Source organism: Myxocyprinus asiaticus, chromosome 3 (genome assembly GCF_019703515.2).
Source record: "Myxocyprinus asiaticus isolate MX2 ecotype Aquarium Trade chromosome 3, UBuf_Myxa_2, whole genome shotgun sequence".
Classification (NCBI taxonomy): Eukaryota; Metazoa; Chordata; class Actinopteri; order Cypriniformes; family Catostomidae; genus Myxocyprinus; species Myxocyprinus asiaticus.
The window spans coordinates 33892232-33917927 of record NC_059346.1 but is presented as its reverse complement, the minus strand read 5'-3'; the positions used below and the strand labels follow the sequence as shown (position 1 = coordinate 33917927).

At 46.3% G+C, this 25696-nt stretch overlaps 1 protein-coding gene across 12 annotated transcripts; it reads right to left on the bottom strand.

The window, feature by feature from the left end:
• Positions 1-602: 602 nt before the first annotated feature.
• LOC127429842 (uncharacterized) lies at positions 603-25696 on the bottom strand. Of its 12 annotated transcripts, XM_051679132.1 has the most exons (8): positions 25614-25663; positions 14280-14385; positions 12745-12832; positions 4436-4588; positions 1911-2078; positions 1620-1813; positions 1501-1528; positions 603-1379 (listed from the first exon to the last, which is right to left on the bottom strand). In XM_051679132.1, the coding sequence occupies exons 4-8, from the start codon at positions 4575-4577 to the stop codon at positions 1225-1227; spliced, it is 687 nt and encodes a 228-aa protein (XP_051535092.1). In that variant the 5' UTR covers positions 4578-4588; positions 12745-12832; positions 14280-14385; positions 25614-25663; the 3' UTR covers positions 603-1224. The 12 variants fall into 12 exon arrangements, with proteins under 12 accessions (XP_051535092.1, XP_051535119.1, XP_051535083.1 ...); XM_051679159.1 differs by lacking the exon at positions 14280-14385 and having other exon boundaries at positions 603-1355; positions 25614-25696; XM_051679123.1 differs by lacking the exon at positions 14280-14385 and having other exon boundaries at positions 25614-25687.

Sequence of the window (25696 nt, the reverse complement as noted above, 5' to 3'; positions counted from 1 at the left end):
TGCACATGACGTCACGTCACTGCGTTGCTGTGGCATGAAATGCAGATGGAGGGCAGGAAGTGATTTTCTACATAAGAAGCACTATCACAAACTCAAAATGCCAATGTTTTGCGTCATTTACGGTTGCTCATACATATATGGCTCTACTCCGGTATTTACGGTGTCAGTCATATTGGTTCTGATTTGTTGTTGCTATAGTATCCGAAGCATGAGCTGTGTTCGAAGGCACAGCCCTCTTCCGGAAAGGGGGCAGGGAGCAGCAGCTCATTTGCATTTAAAGAGACACACACGAAAACAGCGTGTTTTCGATTCCACCCAAAAAGAGGCATTTACAACATGGTATAATAAATTATCCATGGAGTATTTTGAGATGAAACTTCACAGACACATTCTGGGGACACCTGAGACTTATATTACATCTTGTAAAAAGTGGCATAATAGGTCTCCTTTAAGGTATTGCAACTCAGCATCCGCTGAGAGGTTAGCAGCATCCTGCCCACAGAAAATACTCAATCAGTATGAGAATATTGTGTTCTGTCTCTATTCACTATAACGCTGAATTTATATTTATGCTGCAGCATAATAATTCAACCAGACTCCAGTTTCTGCTTTGCTCGTTTATTAGTATGCGGCCGGGTCCCATCAGTCGCTGCTGTGGAACACCGGTGAAAAGTTAGAACACAGTTTATATAGACTGATTTATGTGATTTCTCCTGATATTTGTTTACTTCATTCTGATTGGATATAGTTAGTTGGAATCAACTAATCAATCTGGTAAGAAATCAACATGACGAAATGTAATTACAGAAAATAATATGAAGAAAAATATTCCAGTTATCTTAGCTGCATGTTCCAGTACATGGTTTAAAACAATGTCTAGGTTCTGCTTTCTAGATCCCCCTAAACTCCCACTTGTCTTGACTTGTACCGACTTTTACTTACTTTCACTGACCATACTTTGCTCCTTCCTTAGTTATCCATTGTATTCAACCCAAAATTATCAATCACGGCCCCAGTAAAACTAATCACGAAATACTTATTTACAAGGTAATGTTCATATATACCTTTTGCCTAAAGAATTTTTAAATCCATAACATATGTAAACATCATTACAGTATTACATACACATTTGCTATCAATTTGTAATTCTGTTTGTTTGCATATCATTCTTCATTATTACAAATAACAGAAGTCATTCTTAGTACTTGATCATTTACACAAAATTTAACAACAACAACAACAACGACAACACAACAAACGCCATTTCTGAGAGAGAGTGTTCTGCTCAGGGTCTGAACCTTCAGAAGAGATTAAAGGCCTATCTACTGCATCTTCTGTATCTTCTGCATCCCAATCTGAGGATGCAAGTGAACTTGAAACTTTTGCAAAAAAATATGAAAGACAGCTATTACAAAATAATTTTTATAATTATTAATTATGGTTATTACATTGTAAGTGTAAAATTTTACTGGATATCAATGAATGTAAAGGTTGACTTACTTTTCAAACATGCATATGAAGTTGCTTTCTGGAAGGGAAGTTAATATGTAAATAAACATGTACTCAATACAACAAAACATGAATTGTGTCAATTTCACAGTGGAGATGAATAGGCCTACCTGTGATTTTAAGTATTTTACAATTCTATCAATTGAATCTGTATTCTTTGGACATTTCAGTAATCCTTTATCCTCATGGAACAGACAATCCACTAAAAGTGTACTGTCCCTGTTTACAATTCTGCTGCAGTCTGGTACAATTTTCTCAGGATCAAATGTGTGATGGAGCACCACCACAGTGGCTGGCTTGGGAACTGTAAAGGAGTGACAAAAGACTGGATCATAAAAGGAAAATAAGAGTAAATAAGACCTTGTTCAATCATTAATAAAGCTTTGCACAGTATAAGTAACCTTTGATGTTATTAAGTTGTTCCAGTGCAGCATCAATGTCAGTGCCTGCACGAGAAACAACAGGGCAGAAAACCAGTATGGCATCACATTTCTCAATGGAGGCAGTCTGCTTCAGGCCTTTCTTACGAAGAATTTTCTTGAATTTCTCTTCAGTGTGATTCATTGTCTCTTTTGAGTACAAAGGATGGGGAACAAAGAGAAGATCATTATAAAACATAGACATAATCAATTATAATAATGAAAGTGTATCAGTTGTTTACCTTGCACTCCAAGGCTTCAGTAAAATTTTAATCTTTTGGGAATACATTAACATAAACACTAGAGAACTTCTATAAGGTTAAAATCATGTTTAGTTGACCACACATCCAAGGTCTAGGTCCATAATATCTATGCTAACTCAAGTGTTCCTTATTCATCTATAAAATAGACAGTATTTTGGTCTTAGAAAGCTATACCAGAAATTATTTAGCATATGAGCCACTTCTATTAAAATGAATGGAAGACATTGTAACACCCAATGGTAAACGGATGTAGAAAGGATGTCCCGCCTTACAGGTAAGAGGAGCTAATCAACTTTTAGATACAAACATCGCCTGTCCATCAACTCGAGAACGTGCATGCACATTAGCTAAACAAGCCTGGATAATTGTGTTTTTCAGCGTAATCTGAGGTAAAGTAGCACAAATTATGATACTCCATGCAAATAGATAGGAGCTGCACTTTCATGACTGAAAATAGCTTCCCAGGAGCGTTAAAAGTTGGCTGCTGTGAACAGACTTGCTTGAAAGACTTTGGCCATACCCAAGAGCAGGGATGTGTCCAGGATTATTTGCCAGGGGTGGCTAAGGGGTGGCATCCAGTAATTTCATCTGACCGGGGGATGGGGTGTTGTCGGCTGAGGAGGAACAATGTGTCCTGCCAGACGTCAGAGCAGGGGAGGGCGGAACGTTGTTATGGACCATGCACGACACGGACTGGTTAAGGCCAAAGCATACTTGCCGCGTCCACGTTGCTGATCGCTCCACGCACAGTATGCTTGATGTAAATTTTGTCATACTCCAGTCCGCATGGCCTGACTGTGCGCCGGCCAGATTTTCTCGACTCGCGGACACGGTCATCGTCCGTGCACATCGTCTCCGCATGCACTGGTCATTGACTCTACTAAAAGAGTATCACAAAGAAGTTGTAGTGGGCACGCATCAAACACGTTTGTATTCGCTCGCGGTCAGAAGAGTATACTCACAAATGCAACAGTCGACCAGGCGCGAGGCGATCCGGAACACGCTAGGGCTGCTCGATTATGGCAAAAATCATAATCACTAATATTTTGGTCAATATTAAGATCACGATTATTTAACACCATTACTCATTTACTTTGGAAACATCATACATTTATTGTACTTTAAAAAAAAACTTGTCTTTTTTTAACAGTGGATTTCCTTGAACTTGAAATGTAAACTGCACTGGGTAGGGGAGGAGGCTATGTTATATTAGTAATTATGTCACGTATGGTGACATTTCCAGCAGGGGTGCTCACACTTCTATGAAATGAGATCTACTTTTTCATCATGTTATTGCAGCCAGATCTACCATGTACAATATAGGCTACAGTGGATATAAAAAGTCAACACACCCCTGTTAAAACAGCAGGTTTTTGTGATGTAAAAAATGAAACAAAGATAAATCATATCAGACTTTTTGCACCTTTAATGTAAAAATTACAACCTATGCAATGCCACTGAAAACCAAAGTGACACATTTCAGAGAAAAAAGAAAATGAAAAACTTAGATTAACTTTACTGCATAAGTGTGCACACCCTTTTATAATTGGGTATGTGGCTGTGTTTAGAATCAACCAATCATCAAGCTCATGTGAAATAGTACACACCTGTCTTCACCTGAAGTGACTCTAAATAATTCCAAATAAATCTCAGCTGTTCTTGTAGGATTTTTCTGACATCTTCTTGGTTGCATGCTGCTACAAGAGCCATGGGCCACAAAGAGCTTACAAAGCATCAACAGGATCTCATTGTTGAAATGTATCGCTCAGGTGAGGGCTACAAAAAAATGTCCAAGGCATTAGAAATACAATGGACACAGTGAAGACAGTCATCAATAAGTGGAGAAAGTATGGCACAACAGTGGTGTTATCAAGAAAAGGACATCCCTCTAAAATTGATGAGAAGACAAAGAGAGAACTGGTCAGGGAGGTTGTCAAGAGGCCTACAGCAATATTAAAGGAGTTGCAGCTCTTTCTGGCAAGTACTGGTTGCTCCCTACATGTGACAACTATCTCCCGTATTCTTCATCTGTCTGGGCTACGGGGCAGGGTGGCAAGACGCAAGCCTTTTCTGATGAAAAAAAAAAAACATTCAAGCCCGAAAAAACCTATATCCAGTCTCCCAAAACCATGTGGAAAAATGTGTTATGGTGCGATAAGACCAAGATTGAACTTTTTGCCCAAAATTGTAAAAGGTATGTTTGCCGCAAAAACAACACAACACATCAGCAAAAGAACACCATACCCATAGTAAAGCATGGTGGTGGCAGCAGCATCATGCTTTGGAGCTGCTTTTCTTCAGCTGGAACTGGGGCTTTAGTGAAGGTGGAGGGAATCATGAATAGCTCCAAGTACCAGTCAAATCTGGCACAGAAACCTTCTGGCATCTTCTAGAAAGCTGAAAAGGAAGAGACCTTTCAGCATGACAATGATCTAAAGCACACATCCAAATCAACAAAAGATTAATGTTTTGGAATGGCCCAGCCAGAGCCCAGACCTGAATCCTATAGAAAATCTGTGGGGGGACTGAAGAGGGCCATACACAAGAGATGCCATCACAATTTGACAGATCTGGAACGTTTTTGCAAAGAAGAGTGGGAAAATATTCCCAAGTCAAGATGTGCCAAGCTAAAAGATTCTTATCCAAACATACTTGAGTGCTGTAATAAAATCAAAGGGTGCTTCAACTAAGTATTAGTTCAGGGATGTGCACACTTATGCAGTTAATTTATTCTAAGTTTTTTTTTTTTTTTTTCACTGAAATGTGTCACTTTGGTTTTCAGTGGCATTGCATAGGTTGTAATTTTTACATTAAAAGGTGCAAAAATTCTGATATGATTTCTTTTATTTTTTACATCACAAAAACCTGCTGTTTTAACAGCAGTGTGTAGACTTTTTATATCCACTGTATATATTATCACGATACCAAAATTTCAGTAGTCAGTTTGACAATTCTCAATACCAGCTTCAAAACCACAACAAATAACACTAACTAATATGTTAATTTGGGCTAAGATTACACTCTGTCACCTTTATGTTCACTTCGATCCATCTTTAACTCACAAAAAAACAACTTTCTTTTCATAATAGAGCTGCGTATTGCCGATTTTCTTCAAGATAAGATACATACAGTGAACGTGACTCATATATTATGATTCATTATGTTGCAAGCCATCACGTTATAATGTAGCTGCAGCAGACACGGCCGAGTGACGAGCATCCCCGTGCCAGAGTGTGCTTCACTTCACATAACTCATTGATGTAGCGCTGACTGCACACAGAAATGCCCTGCTTCCTTATTATATTAACTTTAATAAATTATGCTTTAAAGATATAATGTTGGGGTGTTTCATTGTGAAACGGAATGCAGTACAGTAATCGTTTTATCTCTATTATATTGTTTTCATAATTGTTGGAAGCCAAAATCGTAATTTAAATGGAGTTTTATAAACAAGGTTTGGGAGGAGCAAGGTAATTTAATCCGACCAATCACATCGCTAGAGTAAGCATATATAAATAGCCGCTTACCTCTACATGGCGTTGAGTTTTCCGGCATTCGACCCCACCCATTGCCCATGAACAGACCCATGCAGTGACTCGGATCATTGGAAGCAACTTCGCTGTAAAGCATTCGCCTTCATCAGAACAGCTCTTCCATCCAAACAATTTCGTTATTCAACAGAAGCTGCAAACAGCAGCTCATTTGTTTTTTGCAGTATTGACCGCTACCACGTTAAGTGTTATTTTTTACTCCGTCTTTCTTTCTGTGCTCTACCCACCGAAGCGGTTTATAGCGTTTAGTTTCTTCCGCAAATTGGCTGTTTTGGCACTGTATGCATGCCAAACAACTCTCTATGACTGTTCATATGTTCTTTTATCTAAACTTTCCATCCGCCTGCCTCTGTGAACGGGCGCTGCTCCGACTCATGCCACTCGAGTTCTATTACAACTTCATTTGAATGCGAGGGAAACAAAAGATTAAATATTTAATTCAATCATCATTCCAATGCTCCCCAGTGTTTAAATCTGGTTCTCCCGCACAGCTAATTTACTTCAGCCTCATTACCTCACCACGCAGCTCGTTTAGGATGTGATCCATTCAGTGATTCTGTTCGTCATCTTCTAACATGAATATCACGATTGTTCTCCTTTCAAAGTGCTTTTCGGAGTGCGATTTATTCCATTCGGAACACAGGGGCAATCATGCAACAGCAAACTCCTTCCAATCGACCGATACTCTAATTACAACTTCTTTTCAAACCAACGCAAACATTTTAACATGCCTCTCAGCATTCGAGCTCGCCGTAGTTCACCATATGCCTGCATCTCCACATCAATCACTTTCATTTGAACATAGCCTACCATACGCCCTTGCGTCAAATGCAGTGCTCAACCCATTCGTACCGCAGAGTGAGTTCTTGCTTCTTTGCAGCTTAACTTTTCACACGAAAACATGGGCTCTTCCTGTTAAATGCAGCATGAGTCCGCGCTCAAGGATTCATCCCATCCATCCTACCATCGCATGCCATGTAGGCCCATGCTTGTGGATCCAGCCACTTGCAGCTATGAGCGAGCTCAGTAAATTTCAGCATAAACATTCTCACATGAATCGTATGCTCTCCCATTGAATGCTGTGTGGTCCCGCGCCCGAGGATTCAGCCTGTTCATATCACAAATGCCCATGCAAGCACGTATCCTGACATTGCCTCACATATGTTCCAGATGTCTTAGTTTTTCCACGCAGCCTATTCTCTCTGCCAACATCCATCCCTCTACCTCTTCCTGTCTATGGGCCACTAGAGCGGATTCCCATGTGAGGCTGCCTCTGCTGGAGAACACCACTCCAGACCCATTACCCTCCCTTCTAACATTTTAATCTCTCCTACTCCGGAACCGTTCCCTGCATGAGGCTGCCTCCGCAAGCAAACTTCATCCTAAATCCCTCCTCAGCTAACAATAATTAAAGCAGAACACATTCCAGGCAAAAAACTAAAAAAACAAAAAAAAAAACATATTGCTGACGTTTTCTCGTTTTTTCTTTCAGAGATCTAGAGCCTTGGCCCGTGAAGCGAACCAGACACCAACCCAATTTCCTCCCCGTTCAGAACTGAAATTCCTAGAAATTACATTTTCAGACTCCTTCACGCCCCCCAGGACTCCATTCTTCAAGTCATTTCCCCAAACCCTACAAACATATTGGACAGCTTGGAAATGCTTCAAAGATTTCCACCTAAATTACAATCTGCCATTTCTCAATATTTTTTTTTTAATAATCCTCCGACTCACAACTCAACAAAACGACCTGGTTACTTGCGTAACCTCCGTTCCCTGATGGAGGGAACGAGACTTTGTGTCGATGTAGTGGTCACACTACTAGGGGTCACACTTGGGAGCCCGAAACAACTCTGGTCTTTGATAAAAGGCCAATGAAAATTGGGGAGTGGTATTTTCATGCTACTCCCCCGGACATACAGGTATAAAAGGAGCTGGTATGCAACCACTCATTCAGGTTTTATGCTGAGGAGCCGAGACAAGGTCAGGCCATTTCAGCGGGTAGTTCAGCGTTGTGGCAGGAGGGACACAACGTCTCGTTCCCTCCATCAGGGAATGGAGGATACGCAAGTAACCAGGGCGTTCCCTATCTGTCATTCACTCGACGTTGTGTCGATGTAGTGACACTAGGGGTCCCTATAGAAAACACTGCAACTGGCTGAACTGTGTTAAGTGAACAGGCTATCCAGGGCTTATCCGCTTGTATTGCGTGCCACTACCTGGGACAAAACCGGTTCCACCCGGAGGATGTAGAAACTTGCAAAGATGTTGGGTGTTGCCCAGCCCGCTGCTCTGCAAATGTCTGTTAGAGAGGCACCCCTGGCCAGGGCACAGGAGGCACCAACACCCCTGGTAGAATGGGCTCGTAGCCCTACCGGGGGCGTGATATGCCATAGCTATAGTGTCAATGAGCCAGTGGGCAATCCTCTGCTTGGAGACAGTGCTTCCTTTCCGCTGTATACCAAAGCAGACAAAGAGCTGCTCAGAGATACTAAAGCTCTGTGTGCGATCCAAATAGATGCGTAAAGCGTGCACCGGACACAGCAACGACAGGGCTGGGTCTGCCTCCTCCAGGGGCAGTGCTCACATGTTCACCACCTGGTCCCTAAAAGGGGTCGTGGGAACCTTGGGCACATAGCCCGGTTGGGGTCTCAAGATCACGTGAGAGTAGCCCGGACCGAACTCCAGGCACGTTTCGCTGACAGAGAACGCTTGCAAGTCTCCTACCCTCTTGATGGAAGTGAGCGCAGTCAGGAGGGCAGTCTTCAAGGAGAGTGCCTTAAGATCAGCTGACTGCAAAGGCTCAAAGGGGGCTCTCTGTAGACCCTGAAGAACTACAGAGAGGTCCCATGAGGGAACGAAGCGCAGTCTGGAGGGGTTCAGCCTCCTGGCGCCTCTCAGGAACCTGACGATCAGGTTGTGCTTCCCTAAGGACTTACCGCCTGAGTGATCGTGTCTACCACCGCAGGTGGTAGACCGCTTAGGTCTTACGTGTCCCGTCCAGGGGCCAGATATAAAGATTCTAGAGGTCTGGTCACGGGTGCCAGATGGTGCCCCGTCCCTGAGAAAGAAGGTCCTTCCTCAGGGGAATTCGCTGGGGGGGGGGGGGCTGTCGCGAGGAGCATGAGGTCCGAGAACCACGTCTGGGTGGGCCAATAGGGTGCTACCAGGACGACCTGCTCCTCGTCCTCTCTGACCTTGCACAGAGTCTGTGGAAGTTGGCTCACTGGGGGAAATGCATATTTGTGTAGGCCAGGAGGCCAGCTGTGTGCCAGTGCATCTATGCTGAGGGGTGCCTCGGTCAGGGCATACCAGAACGGGCAATGGGAGGATTCTTGGGAGGTGAACAGGTCTACCTGTGCCTGTCCGAATCGACTCCAAATCAGCTGGACCACCTGAGGATGGAGTCTCCACTCTCCCCAGAGGGTAACCTGCCGTGACAGCGCGTCCGCTGTAGTGTTTAGGTCGCCCGGGATGTGAGTGGCTCGCAGCGACTTGAAGTGCTGCTGACTCCAGAGGAGGAGACGGCGGGCGAGTTGTGACATACAACGAGAGCGCAGACCACCTTGGTGGTTGATATATGCTACCGTTGCCATGTTGTCTGTCCGAACTAACACGTGCTTGCCCTGGATCAACGGCCAGAACCTCCACAGGGCGAGCAGAATTGCCAACAACTCAAGGCAGTTGATGTGCCAACGCAGCCGTGGGCCCGTCCATAAGCCGGCGGTTGCATGCCCATTGCAAACAGCGCCCCAGCCCGTTTTAGAGGCATCTGTCGTGACCACGACCTGCTCTAGGGGAACACCTGCCCATAGAAATGAGAGGTCGGTCCAAAGGCTGAAGAGACGGTGACAGATTGGCGTGATGACCACGTGATGTGTCCCGCGGCACCATGCCCATCTTGGGACTCGAGTCTGAAGCCAGTGCTGAAACAGTCTCATATGCATCAACCCGAGTGGGGTGGCCACCGCTGAGGATGCCATATGCCCCAGGAGTCTCTGAAAAAGTTTCAGTGGAACCGCTGTTTTCTGTTTGAATGCATTCAAACAGGCCAGCACCGACTGTGCGCGCTCGTTTGTGAGGTGCGCTGTCAAAGAGACTGAGTCCAACTCCAAACCAAGAAAAGAGATGCTCTGAACCGGGAGGAGCTTGCTCTTTTCCCAGTTGATCCGAAGCCCTAATCGGCTGAGGTGCGAGAGCACCAAGTCCCTGTGTGTACACAACATGTCTCGAGAGTGAGCTAGGATTAGCCAATGGTCGAGATAGTTGAGAATGCGAATGCCCACTTCCCTTAACGGGGCAAGGGCTGCCTCTGCGACCTTCATGAAGACACGAGGGGACAAGGACAGGCCGAAAGGGAGGACCTTGTACTGATACTTCTGACCCTCGAATGCAAACCGCAGGAAGGGTCTGTGTCGAGATAGAATTGAGACGTGAAAGTACGCATCCTTCAGGTCTACCGCCGTGAACCAATCTTGATGCCGGACGCTCACCAGAATGCGTTTTTGCATCAGCATCTTGAACGGGAGTCTGTGTAAAGCCCAGTTCAGTACTCGCAGGTCCAAGATTGGCCGCAACCCACCACCTTTTTTCGATACGATGAAGTAGGGGCTGTAAAACCTCTTCTTCATCTCGGCCAGAGGGACAGGTTCTATCGCATCCTTCCGTAGGAGGGTAGCAGTGTTTTTGTCCTTCACCAAGGTGAAATGGATACCACTGAACCTGGGCGGATGACTGGTGAACTGAATCACGTAGCTGAGTCGGACGGTCCGGACCAGCCATCGCGACGGACTGGAAAGCGCAAGCCACTCATCCAAGTTCCGCGCAAGGGGGACCAAAGGGACAACGTCGCCGGACGTACCGGCAGGTGGGGCCTCGCGGCGGGGTGGAGCTCGAGGTGCCACACCATGTCGTGGCTGTGCTGAGTCTAGGGACATCGAAGCACTTACATAGCTCCTTGTGACCAACCCCGGAACAGCCTGGGATGGGGGAGGAAGAGGCCTGTCCTCGCAACTCGTGGAGACTGTCACATCGGGGGTGGATGTGTGCCACAGCTGGACACGCAGGGGCGGGGAGACAGCCACTGGAGCGCCAATCCTGCAAGGAAAAACTCGTGGATGGTGGTTGTGATGACGACTGTGCACACTGGGTATGTGACCCAGGGAAGAAGGAAACAGCTTTTTTGCTGAACTGTTGGGTACCACGGCCACTTGGGTATGTGGCGAAATCAAATAAAAAGGCAACAAAAGATTCTCCACCCGGCCCTCCACCAGGTGATGGAGTGGTCTTACTACCAGCTCCACTGCAGAACCTTCGTGGGTTCTTTGCGGCCAGTCATGAAACGGGTGGCGTCTGCTTCCTGTGGTGGGCTCCATGCCAGGGCCAGGCCGAAGGGGCAGGCTGCGGCAGAGCCATTGCAGTCACCGCAGGGGGACGCCCTTGGCGACGAGCAGACGGGGTGCGGGATCTTGAGCCGCGCTGGGGCAGGATATGCCAGATAGCCTCCTTCTGCTGGTTCACCGTCTAGAACTGCTGGGCAAAGTCCTCGATGGTGTCGTCGAATAGGCCAGCCTGGGAGATGGGGGCAGCAAGGGACCTTATCTTGTCGGCCTCACCCATCTCAACAAGGTTGGTGCTCCTGGACCAATAATGTGGACATCGTCCTCCCGAGAGACCGCGCGCCGTGACCTTCATTGCTCGGAGAGCGAGGTCGGTCACCGAGCACAGTTCCTGCATCAGACCTGGGGCAGAACTACCCTCGTGCAGTTCTTTTAGCGCCTTGGCTTGGTAGACCTGCAGGAGAGCCATGGCGTTCGCGGCCGCCCGGGAAAGCATGTCCGTCATCTCTGCATCAGCCTGTAACTGGGCAATCGACCCCGAAGGGGGCAGCCCAGCTGAGGCTTCTGCGTCTGACTGGACAAGCCCGCTCTCCGATGCTGCGTTCGAGAGCTCATCAGCTTCGTGGGCTCCGAACAAGAGGTCGAACTCGTCGTGAGACGAGCCGGCGGACTCATCCGGAAGCCCGATCAGGGTAGATGAGTGTGCTGGGGAATGGGAGGTCCGCGGGGGGATACCCGGCAGAGGCGATCCCATTGGAGTACCCAAATTGCCCCCAGTGCTAGCCGTGCTGGCCTCAAACCCGTGGGTAGAAAGCAAGCCGTGACCGCAACGTTGCCATGGTCATGGTCTCACAGTGAGAACATGAACCATCCACGAACGCTGCCTCCGTGTGGGTCGTGCCCAGACAAGAAAGACAGCGATCGTGACCCTCAGAAGTTGAGAGGTAACGACCGCAACCAGGAATAACACACAATCGGAAAGGCATCTTTAAAAAGACGCGTCTTTTTCGTGTGTGCCGCTCTTTTAGAGAAATATACTCTTTCAGAAAAATATACACTTTTTTTTCTGCCGAAGCACCCAGGGGTGTTCTCTGCAGTGAACCAGTGCAGAGGAGGGAGAAGCCGCTGAAATGCGCCGTCAGATCCAGCAGAGGTGAATGAACAGTCATGAGAATTCAGCTCAATGAGCATGACCGTTCGGCTCCGAAGAGAAAATCTGAATGAGTGGTTGCATACCAGCTCCTTTTATACCCGTACGTCCGGGGGAGTGGCATGCAAATACCACTCACCAATTTTCATTGGCCTTTTATCAAAGACCAGAGGTGTTTCAGGCTCCCAAGAGTGACCCCTAATGTCACTACATCAACACAACATCGAGTGAGTGACAGATAGGGAACCAAAAGCCTCCACCCCGGTACTAATAAAGGGTACCTAAGGGGCATCCATTTCTTCCACAAATTCATTTTTTGGAAAAAAAAATTCCCCCACAATAAGCTATCCCCAGATTTCAATCCTCTTCAAGAGCATTCACAAATTCCAACCCACCAGAATCGATACCAGACAACTACTTACTATTGATCTACTAACTCATTGCCTAAACACTCTGTCAGGGCTACATTTCTCTAAATACCCCAAAAACACTAGATGCCATATTTATCCTTGCCTTCTTGGGCTTCCTCCGTCGCTCCAAACTCCCCACCACACCAAAATTCGATCCAAGAATGCTTCCCATCATTTCGGACCTCCACATCCTAGACAACAATACAATCAGATACTACTGCAATCAGACCAAACCAAAAGAGGGAACCCAATTTTCATTTTCAACCTTGCTACTCCCATCCAGCCCTTCCAGTGCCAAACAGAGGATCCCAAACAAACAAATCCTCTAGATCCCCTCTTAATCGATGACAAAACTCAAGCAGTATCCCGATTCTGGTTCCAAAAACACCTCAAATCCATCCTACTCAATTCCAGCATCTCAGATAAACTATACTCAAGCCATTCCTGACACATCGGTGCCGCAACCACAGCAGCCCTCAAAGGCCTGCCTGAACACCAAATATGATAACTGGGCCACTATTCATCCGACACATATCTCGGCTGCATCTGCACCAACCATTTTCATATCAGGAAAGCACATCAAGCCCTAATTAACTAATCACAAACATTCACAATCAGGGTCAGGGAGACGCTTGCTTCATCCTTGTCTTTCCAATTGGCCAGCCCCACCATTCGGATGTAGCAGGGGTCCACCCGGCCAGTCCGGAAGCCCACATCCCACAACGCAGGATGGGCCTGCCTTAAGCACTCAAGGGCTCTCCCGTTCAAATCGCAGTGGGGGTTGTCCAGCTCGAATGCCGCGAGGGCCCCAAATTGTCAAGAGGAGAGGCTGAGGTCATTCCAAGCACCTTGGATTCATGCCAACACTCGGGGCGATCTGCCGTAGTGGTTAGGATTCACTTTTCCGCTTGGGCGGGTCAGACTTCTCCAGTGCAATCCATCAATGACTCTCCCAGTCAAACCGCAGCAAGCGTTTTCCCTTTCTGAACACTGAGATATTCACATTTATTTGTATCGCGGGCTCTCCCGTTTGAAGCTCGGAGACCCTCGCGTTCGGGCATAATGATCCCTCCAGCGCTTTTTCAGCTCTCGCAGAGCTCATTTCCATGCAGACGCAACCACCACTGTCTCTTCAGTGCTTCCACCTATTGTCATTCTCCATCTCTACCTATTCTACACCTCCCAGTTTCCATATCCCCCGAGTGGACCCTAGTGCGAGGCTGCCTCCACTAGCGGCCCCAGCTCGTTCTATCAAAGTTTAGCACCTCTGCGCACCCCTCACAGGGCTCAGCAAGCGCCTCCCCCTCCCTCAAATTAATTTAATCATTTCACGCTCTTTTTTGGGGGGTACAAGTGGCACTGTAAAATACTTAGTCTCGTCCCAAATACATGGCTCTGTAGACAACAGCTCGATGTCCCGTTTTCTGGCATCTTTTGGGGGGTATTCATGCTCTGTCAAGCCTCGAGCCCTTTGCCCAGGACAGCGAGCCACAAACATTTTACACTATCCTCTAAGCAGGATTACATTAACTTGTGAACTACTGAAATGGAGTTTTATAAACAAGGTTCAGGAAGAGCAAGGTAATTTAATCTGACCAATCACATCATTAGAGTAAGCGTATATAAACATCCGCTTACCTCTACATGGGGTCAAGTCTTCCGGCTCATTTTTTGGGTGGCAGCTGCCAACACGTGCCACCCTTCTGGCCCCACCAGTGGCCAAGAGTCTGACTTTAGCTTCCCACTTCAACACAAAAACTAATCTAAATGCATTACTGTGTCCAACATAACAAAATGTCATAGTTCACTAATATCCAATGACACAAAATTAAATAAATTAACCTCAAAACTTGATGTTCAGATGAAAAATGTCACAGTTCACTAATATCCAATGACACAAAATTAAATAAATTAATATCAATATGTTAGTTTATTTAATCGGTAGAGCCCGATCAATATGGGATTTTTGAGACTGATACTGATACCGATTTTAGAGAGGGAAAATTCACGGATTACCAATATGGTGGCCGATATATTTAATTTTAGAGCTGGAATGAAAACAGACCTCTTCTATGTGGATTTTTCACCAATTTTGCTATATGAGATGACTATGCAAAGGTACTCAGAAGACTGCTTTCTTAAATATTATTATCAAAGAATATTTGACATTATTATTATACATTGTCAACAAATTCTAGAAATGAACACTGAGAAAATAAAGAATAAATAAAAATACAATATATAGCTTAAAAAACATCAGTACTGTTTAGTTACCATTAATCAGAATCAGAATGAGCTTTATTGCCAAGTATGTTTACACATACAAGGAATTTGTTTTGGTTACAGGAGCTTCCAGTGTACAACCATACAAAAACAAGACAAAAACAGCAGCAAGACATAGATAATAATAAAAAAATAAAAAATAATTATACACATACGTACAGACACACACATACATACATACACACATACACATGGGTAGTGCAAATCTAATACAATCTGTTATGTACAGTGCAAATGCTTTTTTTTTTTTCTCAGAGGAATGAAATGGCAGAAGAGGTTGGATGTGTTGGATAAATATAAGAAAGACTAAACTGTGTATTGCACATAGTTATTGCTCAATGGGGCAATTTAACTGTTCATGAGATGGATAGCCTGGGGGAAAAATCTGTTCCTGTGCCTGACGGTTCTGGTGCTCAGAGCTCTGAAGCGTCGGCCAGAAGGCAACAGTTCAAAAAGGTAGTGGGCAGGGTGAGTGGGGTCCAGAGTGATTTTTCCAGCCTTTTTCCTCAAACTGGAAGTGTATAGTTCTTGAAGGGGGGGCAGGGGGAAACCAATAATCCTCTCAGCTGTCCAAACTGTCCTTTGTAGTCTTCTGATGTCTGATTTCATAGCTGAACCAAACCAGACAGTTATTGAAGTGCAGAGGACAGACTCAATGACTGCTGAGTAGAACTGTATCAGCAGCACCTGTGGCAGGTTGAATTTCCTCAGCTGGTGAAGGAAGTACAACCTTTGCTGGGCCTTTTTCACAATAGAGTCAATGTGGGTCTCCCACTTCAGGTCCTGTGAGACAGTGCTGTTTAGAATGGTGAGGGGGGTCAGTGTTGGGGTGTTCCTCCTAAAGTCCACAATCATCTCCACCGTTTTGAGCACTTTCAGCTCAAGGTTGTTTTGACTGCACCACACAGCCAGCTGTTTAACCTCCCTTCTGTATGCAGACTCATCGTCATCTCGGATGAGGCCGATGACAGTGGTGTCATCTGCAAACTTCAGGAGCTTGACAGAGGGGTCCTTGGCGATGCAATCATTGGTGCAGAGGGAGAAGAGTAGTGGGGAGAGCACACATCCCAGGGGGGCACCAGTGCTGATTGTACAGGTGCTGGAAGTGAGTTTCCCCTGTCTCACAAGCTGCTGCCTGTCTGTCAGAAAGCTGGTAATCCACTGACAGATAGACAAGGGAACAGAGAGTTGGTGTAATTTATTCTGGAGTATAGCTGGGATGATGGTGTTGAAAGCCGAACTGAAGTCCACAAAAAGGATCCTTGCATATGTCCCTGGTCTGTCCAGATGTTGCAGGATATGATGCAATCCCATGTTGACTGCATCATCCACAGACCTGTTTGCTCAATAAGCAAATTGAAGGGGATCTAGAAAGGGTCCAGTGATGTTCTTCAGGTGGGCCAACACCAGTCTCTCAAATGATTTCATGACCACAGACGTCAGGGCGACAGGTCTGAAGTCATTAAGTCCTGTGATTTTTTTTGTTTCTTTGGGATGGGGATGATAGTGGAACGTTTGAAGCAGCATGGGACTTCACACTGCTCCAGTGATCTATTGAAGATCTGTGTGATGATGGGGGCCAGCTGGTTAGCACAGAATCTAAGACACATAGGTGAAACGCCAACTGGGCCCTGTGCTTTCCTTATCCTTTGTTGTCGAAAGACACGGATCACATCATCTTCACAGATCTTAAGTGCAGGTTGAGTAGCAGGAGGGGGGAGGAGGGGGGTTGCAGGAGGTGTTGGTGTTTGTGTGAAGTGAAGGTCAGAGTGGGTGTGGGGTGTGAGATTGGGCCTTTCAAATCTACAGTAGAACACATTCAGGTCATCAGCCAGTTGTTGGTCCACCACAGGGTTGGGGGCAGGAGTCCTGTAATTCGTAAGTTGTTTCATGCCACTCCACACTGATGCAGGGTCATTAGCTGAAAACTTGTTTTTCAGCTTCTCAGAGTATCTTCTTTTAGCCACTCTGATTCCCTTCTTCAGTGTGTTCCTGGCCTGATTGTACAAGACTTTATCCCCAACTCTGTAAGCATCCTCTTTGGCCTGACGAAGCTGCCTGAGTTCCGCTGTAAACCATGGTTTGTCGTTGTTAAATGTTAAATAAGTCCTAGTAGTAATGCACATATCCTCACAAAAGCTGATATATGATGTAACAGTAACTGTGAGCTTGACCAGATTGGTGTCTACAGCCTCAAAAACACTCCAATCAGTGCAGTCAAAACAGGATTGTAGTTCCAGCTCTGCTTCGATGGTCCGTCTCTTTACAGTCCTTAATACAGGCTTAGCAGATTTTAATTTCTGTCTGTAGGTTGGAAGAAGATGAACCAGACAGTGATCAGATAGTCCCAAAGCTGCTCTAGGAACAGAGCGATATGCATCCTTTATTGTTGTGTAGCAGTGATCCAGTATATTTCTGTCTCTGGTTGGACATGTGATGTGCTGTTTGTATTTGGGTAGTTCACATGTGAGATTTGCTTTGTTAAAATCCCCAAGAATAATAATAACTGAGTCCGGGTATTGTTGTTCCGTGTCTGTGATTTGATCAGCCAGCTGTTGCAGCACTGTGTTCAAACACGCGTTTGGCGCGATATAAACACTCACCAGAATAAACGAGGAAAACTCCCGCGGCGAGTAGAAAGGCTTACAGTTAATAAAGAGCACTTCCAAATTAGGACAGCACATCCTTTTTAACATTGTTACATCTGTACACCAACTTTCATTGATGTAAAAGCATGTTCCACCGCCTCTCGTTTTCCCCATTAAGTCCACGATGCGATCTGTTCTGAACAGCTGAAAGCCCGGCAGATGTAACGCGCTGTCCGGAATGGCTTCACTCAGCCAGGTTTCTGTGAAGCACAAGGCAGCAGAGTTTGAAAAGTCCTTGTTTGTGCAGGTGAGGAGATGTAGTTCATCCGTTTTGTTAGGGAGAGAGTGGAGATTTGCTAGATGAATGCCCTGCAGCGTTGTTCAAATGCCACGCCGACGGAGCCTGACCAGCGCGCCTGCGTGTCTCCCTCGCCTGCGTCTCCTAACGCGTTTAAACAACACAGCCACACCTCCAACTAGAATGTCAAACAAAACGTCAGAGTATTCAAAATCCGGGAAAATATTGACTGGTGTATGCTGTCGAATGTTCAGCAGTTCGTCTCTGGTAAAACTGACTGAAAAAAGATTACTAAACCCAGGACAAACAAACAAAAATAACAAAACAATAGAAGTGCTCCACATCGAGGCGGCCATCCACGGCGCCATCATGATTTATATTTAAAATAGAATACAAATAAAATAAATAGCTAAATAAACATCAGTACTGTTTAGTATCAGTCAAATGCTGACTATTTTAATACTGCCAGTCAATTATTGGCAGGTTGTAAAACAAGAAGCATTTACACCTGCCGAGACAAGAGATAAACAGCGGCAGTGGTGTTACACCGTATTCTGCTATACAAGTTCAGGGGAAACTTTCATGCAACAACTGGAATTGTTCGGTTGAAGGGGGTACCAAACTGTGAATCCTGAACAAAACAGTTTGGTGAATACATGTTTACACATTAGCTTCCACTCAGCTGACAAGCAATGAAAGTAGCAACGTGGTTAGCTAGTTAGCTATAAGCTCGTTGTCACAGAGAGTAAAAGACGGACGTTGATTATTTTCAGAATCAGAATCAGCTTTATTGCCAAATATGCTTACACATACAATGAATTTTTCTTGGTGACAGAAGCTTCCAGTGTACAACAATACAAAAACAGCAGCAAGACATAGATAATAATAAAAATTAAAAAAAAAATTACTTTCCAGCATTGCGTCTCACCAATTAGGTAATAACATAGCATGAAATCAACACTCATCAGACACAATCCACCACCGCACCATTGTCTGCTGAGCTGCAAAAAGATGCTCTGATGTTTACCTTTTAGTCTGCTACATTACTTACTGCACTGACAAATTATAGCTGGCTAACAGCAAACAGACATGAGTGACATGGTTGTCAGGGACAAGGTTAATGTTATATTAGTTATATTGAAAAGGGAAAATGATGGGGTCATTGTATATGAAGTTTCCAGTATGTATTTCACAAACTAGTTAACTTACCAAGACACAGCTTAACTCCGCCCTGTCTACAGAGCCATGGTCAGCTCAGCTCTGTAAACAGTGGAGTTGGAGTGCGCTCTGCTGGACAAACTACGTTATGACACCAATTCTAAAGCATTATTTTCTGCATTATATGTTCTGAAAAAAGTTTTCATACCGATATATCGGTGAAAGGCTAATATCGGCCGATAATATAGCATGAGTCATTAGCTATAAAAGATGACTATAAGCTCTGTCACAAAAACATAATTTAAGGGATAGTTCACTCAAAAATGAAAATTCTCTCATCATTTACTCACCCTAATGCCATCTCAGATGTGTATGACTTTCACTTGCACTTTCACCCATCACTGATGCAAGTGAATGGTGGCCAGAACTTTGAAGGTCCAAAAAGCATATAAAAGGAGTGTGGCAGTGGGGGCGTGGTCAAGCATCTCTCCAGAGAGAGAGAAAGCGGTAAGGGCGCTTACACCTGAGCTAAATTATGTCTAACACCTGTCTCTAATTTCAGTGAACATGGGGAGAGCGGCATAAATAGAGCCACACCGCAGGTAGACGAGAGAGAGAGCCTGGATACCAGAGATCCTATTGTGAAGCCAAGGGTTTATTATTGTGAAGTTGAGTTTATTTTTGTGAAGAAGTTTGTTTATGTTGAGTGTGAATTATTGAACAGCCTGAAAACCCTGAAAGAGTGTATCTACTACAGTGAGGAGAATAAAATGCTTACCTGAACCAGGAAATCTGCTGCAAAAAAAGGTTTGAAGATGGACGGAAGTCGCCCTGTAGAGTCCTCCCAGTTGGCTGAGATCCTCCAAGCCCTCGCTGGCTTACATCGGAGCCACCAGCAATCCCTGCTTGAGCTCTGGCAAGATCAAGACCGCCGGTTTGTGGAGCTCATGCACGCTCAAGCAGAGGACCGACAGGCGATCTGGAGCCTCCTCAGCCAGGAGGCATCCCCAGCCGCGACCCCGGACACCCACACGCCGTTACCCCCACCTGCATTACAGAAGATGGGGGCGGTGGATGACCCAGAGGCGTTCCTGGATCTCTTCGAACACACCGCCGGGCTGGCCGCTTGGCCAGTGGGCGGCCCGACTCATCCCACTACTGTCCGGGGAAGCCCAGCTCGCTGCTTAACAACTGCCAGCGATGAGCCTCCTGGCTTATGGAGACTTAAAGAAAGCCATCCTGCAACGGGTTGGTCGGAGTCCGTAAGAAAGTCATCAACTATTCCGGAGTTTGAAGCTGGAGAGCTCCTACTGCCCGTTTGCTTTCGCCTAACGGCTCCGCGACGCCTGCCGAAGATGGTTGCTAGCGGGAGACCGCAGCGTCGATGGGATCATCGACCAGGTGGTACTGGAGCAATTAACACATCGACTGCCAAAGGGGACGGCAGAGTGAGTCCAGTGCCACCGCCCGGCGTCGCTGGAGGAAGCCGTCCGGCTTGCGGAGGACCACATGGCAGCGATCCCGAGGGAGGAAGAGCCCTCCCACTCTCTCTCTCTCTTCCCCCTGTCTCATTCCCCTCCCCTCTCTCCTCTCGTTCTGCTCTCTCTCCAGGTCCCGTTCCTGCCCCACGCAGACGAGAAGGACTTCAGCCCCTGAGACCAGTTCCCCGGGTGTGGGAGCCGACACCTTCCCCTATCCCGATGCCCTGCCGCTCTCCCCCTCAGGGGGGGCACCCGCCAACGCAAGTGCGGGTGTAGCGCCTGGGCCAGCCTGCCAGAGGTGCGGGGACCCGGACCACTTCCGGGATCAGTGCCCTCTGATGGAGCTGGGGACGGTGGTGCAGGTCTCTGACCTCCCACAGGCTGCCCCTGACCGGGCAGGAGCGTACCGGATACCGGTAAGTGTCAAGGGGGGTACTCACCAAGCGTTGGTGGACACCAGGTGTAAACAAACCACTATCCACCAATGCTTGGTTCAACCCGAGGCATTGGGCATAACTAAAACGGTGAGGGTGAATGTGTGCATGGGGATATTCACAAGTATCCAGTGGTGACCCTGACGATTAAATTCCGGGGGAAAAAGCATAGAGTGGAGGCCGCGGTTAGTCCCCGCCTCACCCATCCGCTGATTTTGGGGACTGATTGGCCCGATTTTAGAGTTTTATTAAAGGGAATTTGCGCGGATGGGTCCTGTATGAAGTTAGGGAGATGTGCAATGTGCGATGCTCTGGCAGGAGAGGCGGAGCCGGGGCCTTCCTCGACAGCTCTGCGTCATAATGACGAGAGGGGGGAGAGGCTGCAGCCCCTCCCCTTCTCAGGAAATTCCCTGAGGGGGAATTCCCTTTGGAGCAGTCGCGAGACGAAACCCTCAAACACGCCTTCGACCAAGTGAGTGTCATCGATGGTCAACGACTCCAGCCGGACATCGCCCTTTCATACCCCTATTTTGCGATTATAAATGAGCGGTTGTATAGAGTGACACAGGACGCTCAGACTAAAGAGGATACAACCCAACTTTTGATTCCACGGAGCCGTTGGGAAATGGTATTCCAGGCGGCTCATTATAATCCCATGGCAGGTCACTTAGGAGAAAGGAAAACACTGAACCGTCTAATAGCCCATTTCTGTTGGCCTGGCATTGGCGGCGATGTCCGCAGGTGGTGAGCGACATGCCACGAATGCCAGCTGGTTAACCCACCGGCCACCCCTAAAGCGCCATTGCACCCTCTTCCCTTGATCGAGGTCCCCTTTGAGAGAATTGGAATGGACCTCGTCGGGCCATTAGAACGGTCAGCACGTGGATATCGCTTTGTATTGGTCCTAGTGGATTATGCAACATGATATCCGGAAGCAGTGCCTCTTCGCAACATCTCAGCACGCAGTGTTGCGGAGGCACTCTTCAAAATAATTTCCCGGGTGGGGATTCCGAAAGAAATCCTCACCGATCAGGGCACAACGTTTATGTCATGGACACTACGCGAGCTGTACGAGTTGTTGAGTATTAAATCGATTCGCACCAGCGTATATCATCCTCAAACAGATGGCCTGGTGGAACGATTTAATAAAACCCTCAAAAACATGATTCATAAGTTCATGCACGACGATGCTAGAAATTGGGATAAATGGCTCGACCCCCTGTTATTTGCAGTACGAGAGGTCCTGCAAGCCTCCACTGGCTTCTCCCCATTCGAGCTGCTGGCGACGCCTACGCGGTGTGCTTGATGTATTGCGAGAGGCCTGGGAGGAGGGACCTTCAAACAGTAAAAATGAAATTCAATACGTTCTTGATCTTAGAGGAAACCTCCACACTTTTGGCCAGCTAACACAGGAGAATTTGCTCCAAGCTCAAGAACGACAGCGCCGACTGTATGACAGGGGAACTCAGCTAAGGGGATTTGCACCGGGAGATAAAGTGCTTGTATTGCTTCCCACATCGAGCTCTAAATTACTCGCCAAGTGGCAAGGACCCTTTGAGGTCACACGACGAGTGGGAGATCTCGATTATGAGGTTAAACGAACCAATAGAGGGGGCGCACGTCAAATATACCACCTCAATCTCCTGAAATTGTGGAGGGAGGCGGTCCCTGTGACGTTGGCTATGGTAGTTCCCAAGAAGGCGAAGCTTGGACTGGAGGTGAGTTCAAAACATAAACAGTTCACCCCGGTCACTTGCGGAGACCACCTCTCACCGAGTCAACTCGCGGAGTTTGCTAGGTTGCAACAGGAGTTTGCGGATGTGTTCTCCCCTCTACCAGGACGTACAAACCTCATCCATCACCACATCGAGACCGAGCCAGGGGTCGTGGTACGTAGCCGCCCCTATCGATTATCCGAACACAAGAAGAAAATCGTTCGGGAAGAATTGGATGCAATGCTCCATATGGGGGTAATAGAAGAATCCCACAGGGATTGGTCCAGCCCAGTTGTTCTAGTGCCTAAGAGCGACGGGTCTGTACGGTTCTGTGTGGATTATAGGAAAGTCAACGCGGTGTCTAAATTTGATGCATATCCAATGCCTCGCGTTGATGAGTTGCTCGATCGGTTGGGCACTGCTCAATTTTATTCGACATTGGATTTGACGAAGGGTTATTGGCAGATCCCCTTGACACCAATTTCTTGTGAAAAAAACACCTTCTCCACACCACTTGGATTACACCAATTTGTGACACTTCCGTTTGGTTTGTTTGTAGCCCCGGCTACGTTTCAGCGTCGCATGGACCGAATCCTCAGACTGCATTAAACTTACGCTGCTGCCTATTTAGATGACATCATCATTTATAGCAATGATTGGCAGCGGCACATGCAACATCTGAGGGCGGTTCTGAGATCGCTGCACCGAGCGGGACTCACAGCGAACCCAAAGAAGTGCGCGATTGGGCGGGTGGAGGTACAGTATCTGGGGTTCCACTTGGGCCACGGGCAGGTGCGTCCACAAATTGACAAGACAGCGGCAATTGCGACCTGCCCGAGGCCCAAGACCAAAAAGGGGGTGAGACAGTTCCTGGGGCTGGCTGGCTATTATAGAAGGTTCGTGCCAAATTATTCGGACGTCACCAGCCCGCTGACTGATCTCACTAAAAAGGGAGCTCCAGACCCGGTCCAGTGGACGGAGCAGTGTCAGCGGGCATTCACGCAAGTTAAAGCCGCACTTTGCGGGGGGCCGCTTTTACATTCACCTGACTTCTCTCTCCCTTTTGTTTTACAGACAGATGCTTCAGACAGAGGGCTGGGGGCCGTACTCTCTCAGGTGGTGGAGGGGGAGGAGCGCCCGGTGCTGTGCATTAGCCGTAAGCTCTCGTTGAGGGAAACTAAGTAAGCACCGTGGAAAAGGAGTGTCTCGCCATCAAGTGGGCTGTCCTCACTCTCCGATACTACCTGTTGGAGCGGGCCTTCACCCTCTGTTCCGATCATGCCCCACTCCAGTGGCTCCACCGCATGAAAGATACCAGTGTCCGGATCACCCGTTGGTATCTGGCTCTTCAGCCGTTTAAGTTCAAGGTGGTCCACAGACCGGGAGCGCCGTCGATGGCCGTCGCCGACTTCCTTTCCAGGAATGGGGGGGAGTGGTAGGTAGGCCAGATGCCGCCCCGGACTGAGTCGGGCGGTGGGGATATGTGGCAGCGGGGCCGTGGTTAAGCATCTCTCCGGAGAGAGAGAAAGCGGTAAGGGCGCTTACACCTGAGCTAAATTATGTCTAACACCTGTCTCTAATTTCAGTGAGCACGGGGAGAGCGGCATAAATAGAGCCACACCGCAGGTAGACGAGAGAGAGAGCCTGGATACCAGAGATCCTATTGTGAAGCCAAGGGTTTATTATTGTGAAGTTGAGTTTATTATTGGGAAGAAGTTTGTTTATGTTGAGTGTGAATTATTGAACAGCCTGAAAAACCTGAAAGAGTGTATCTACTAGAGTGAGGAGAATAAAACGCTTACCTGAACCAGGAAATCTGCTTCTCGCCTCCACCTTCCATTGAGAAGTGTTACAAGGAGCATAAAAGTAATCCATCTGACTCCAATGGTTAAATCTATATCTTCAGAAGCGATATGATAGGTGTGAGTGAGAAACAGATCAAGTTTCAGATCAAGTCCTTTTTTTTACTATATATCTCCACTTTCACATTCTGCTTCTTTTGTTTTTGGTGATTCACATTCTTTGTGCATATCACCACCTACTGGACAGGGAGGAGATTTTATAGTAAAAAAAGGACTTAAATATTTATCTGTTTCTCACCCACTATCATATCACTTCTGAAGATATGAATTTAACCACTAGAGTCTTATGGATTATTTTTGTGCTGCCTTTATATGCGTTTTGGACCTTCAAAGTTCTGGTCACCACTTACTTGCATTGTATGGACCTACAGAGCTGAGATATTCTTCTAAAAATCTTTGTTTGTGTTCTGCAGAACAATGAAAGTCACATCTAGAATGGCATGAGGGTGAGTAAATTATGAGAGAATTTTCATTTTTGGGTGAATTATCCCTTTAATATTAATTAAATAAAGAACTGAAATCAAAATAATTTAGCAGAATCATTGCTTTCCATCATATTTCATGTCAACACACCCCTTCAAACAGCTATACGACGCCGCTTGGTCATTCGTGTACTGGACTGCTCCGAACACATAATTAGGCTACATGTCCAACTCCACTTGAAGGCCGCATGTCTAAGTCAATGACTCAATTATGAGTCATTATGTAATCATTAATTATATAATAATGCTTTTTTGTTTAAATACTACGCTGTGCTTCTTTCTATGTTCATCTATTGATCCAGTATATTTGACTGCATTGGTGCACACAGGCAAGAGCACATTTGGGGGAATGAAAAACAAGGAAGCACTAACATCATGCACATAGAATGTGGTGCAGCAGCTCTTATTTCCTCAACGTTTTGTGAAATGTGCCATTTAGTAAATGTTGTGTTAAATGTTGAGATAAATGTTACTGGTTTAGCATTAGTGCTGTTTATCATTTAGTTTAAAACGTGCACAGTTGGTGGAAGATGTCAACTTATTTTTGTTGTAGGTTATATTGTTCAAAATATAACATATACAATCTAACCTTCATGAATTCTCCGATAGGATATTAAAAAAAACAAAATAATTACAATGAATAAAAGAAGTAAGGAATAACTGTTACTTACTGCGTTTTACCCACCAAGGCTATGAGTGTTGTGAGTGGTTTGACAACTGAATCAGGAGTCACTGTGCAACACTTTCACTTTCA

What these genes read in the sequence shown, in the direction of transcription:
- LOC127429842 (XM_051679123.1), bottom strand. Translation starts at nt 4,577, where the DNA reads ATGCCAGAAGGTTTCTGTGCCAGATTTGACTGGTACTTGGAGCTATTC. An exon ending in ACCACCATGCTTTACTATGG is followed by an intron (nt 2,079 to 4,435) that starts GTATGGTGTTCT and finishes TGTACTCAAAAG; the next exon opens with AGACAATGAATCACACTGAA. An exon ending in TTCATATGCATGTTTGAAAA is followed by an intron (nt 1,380 to 1,500) that starts GTAAGTCAACCT and finishes TTTTTGCAAAAG; the next exon opens with TTTCAAGTTCACTTGCATCC.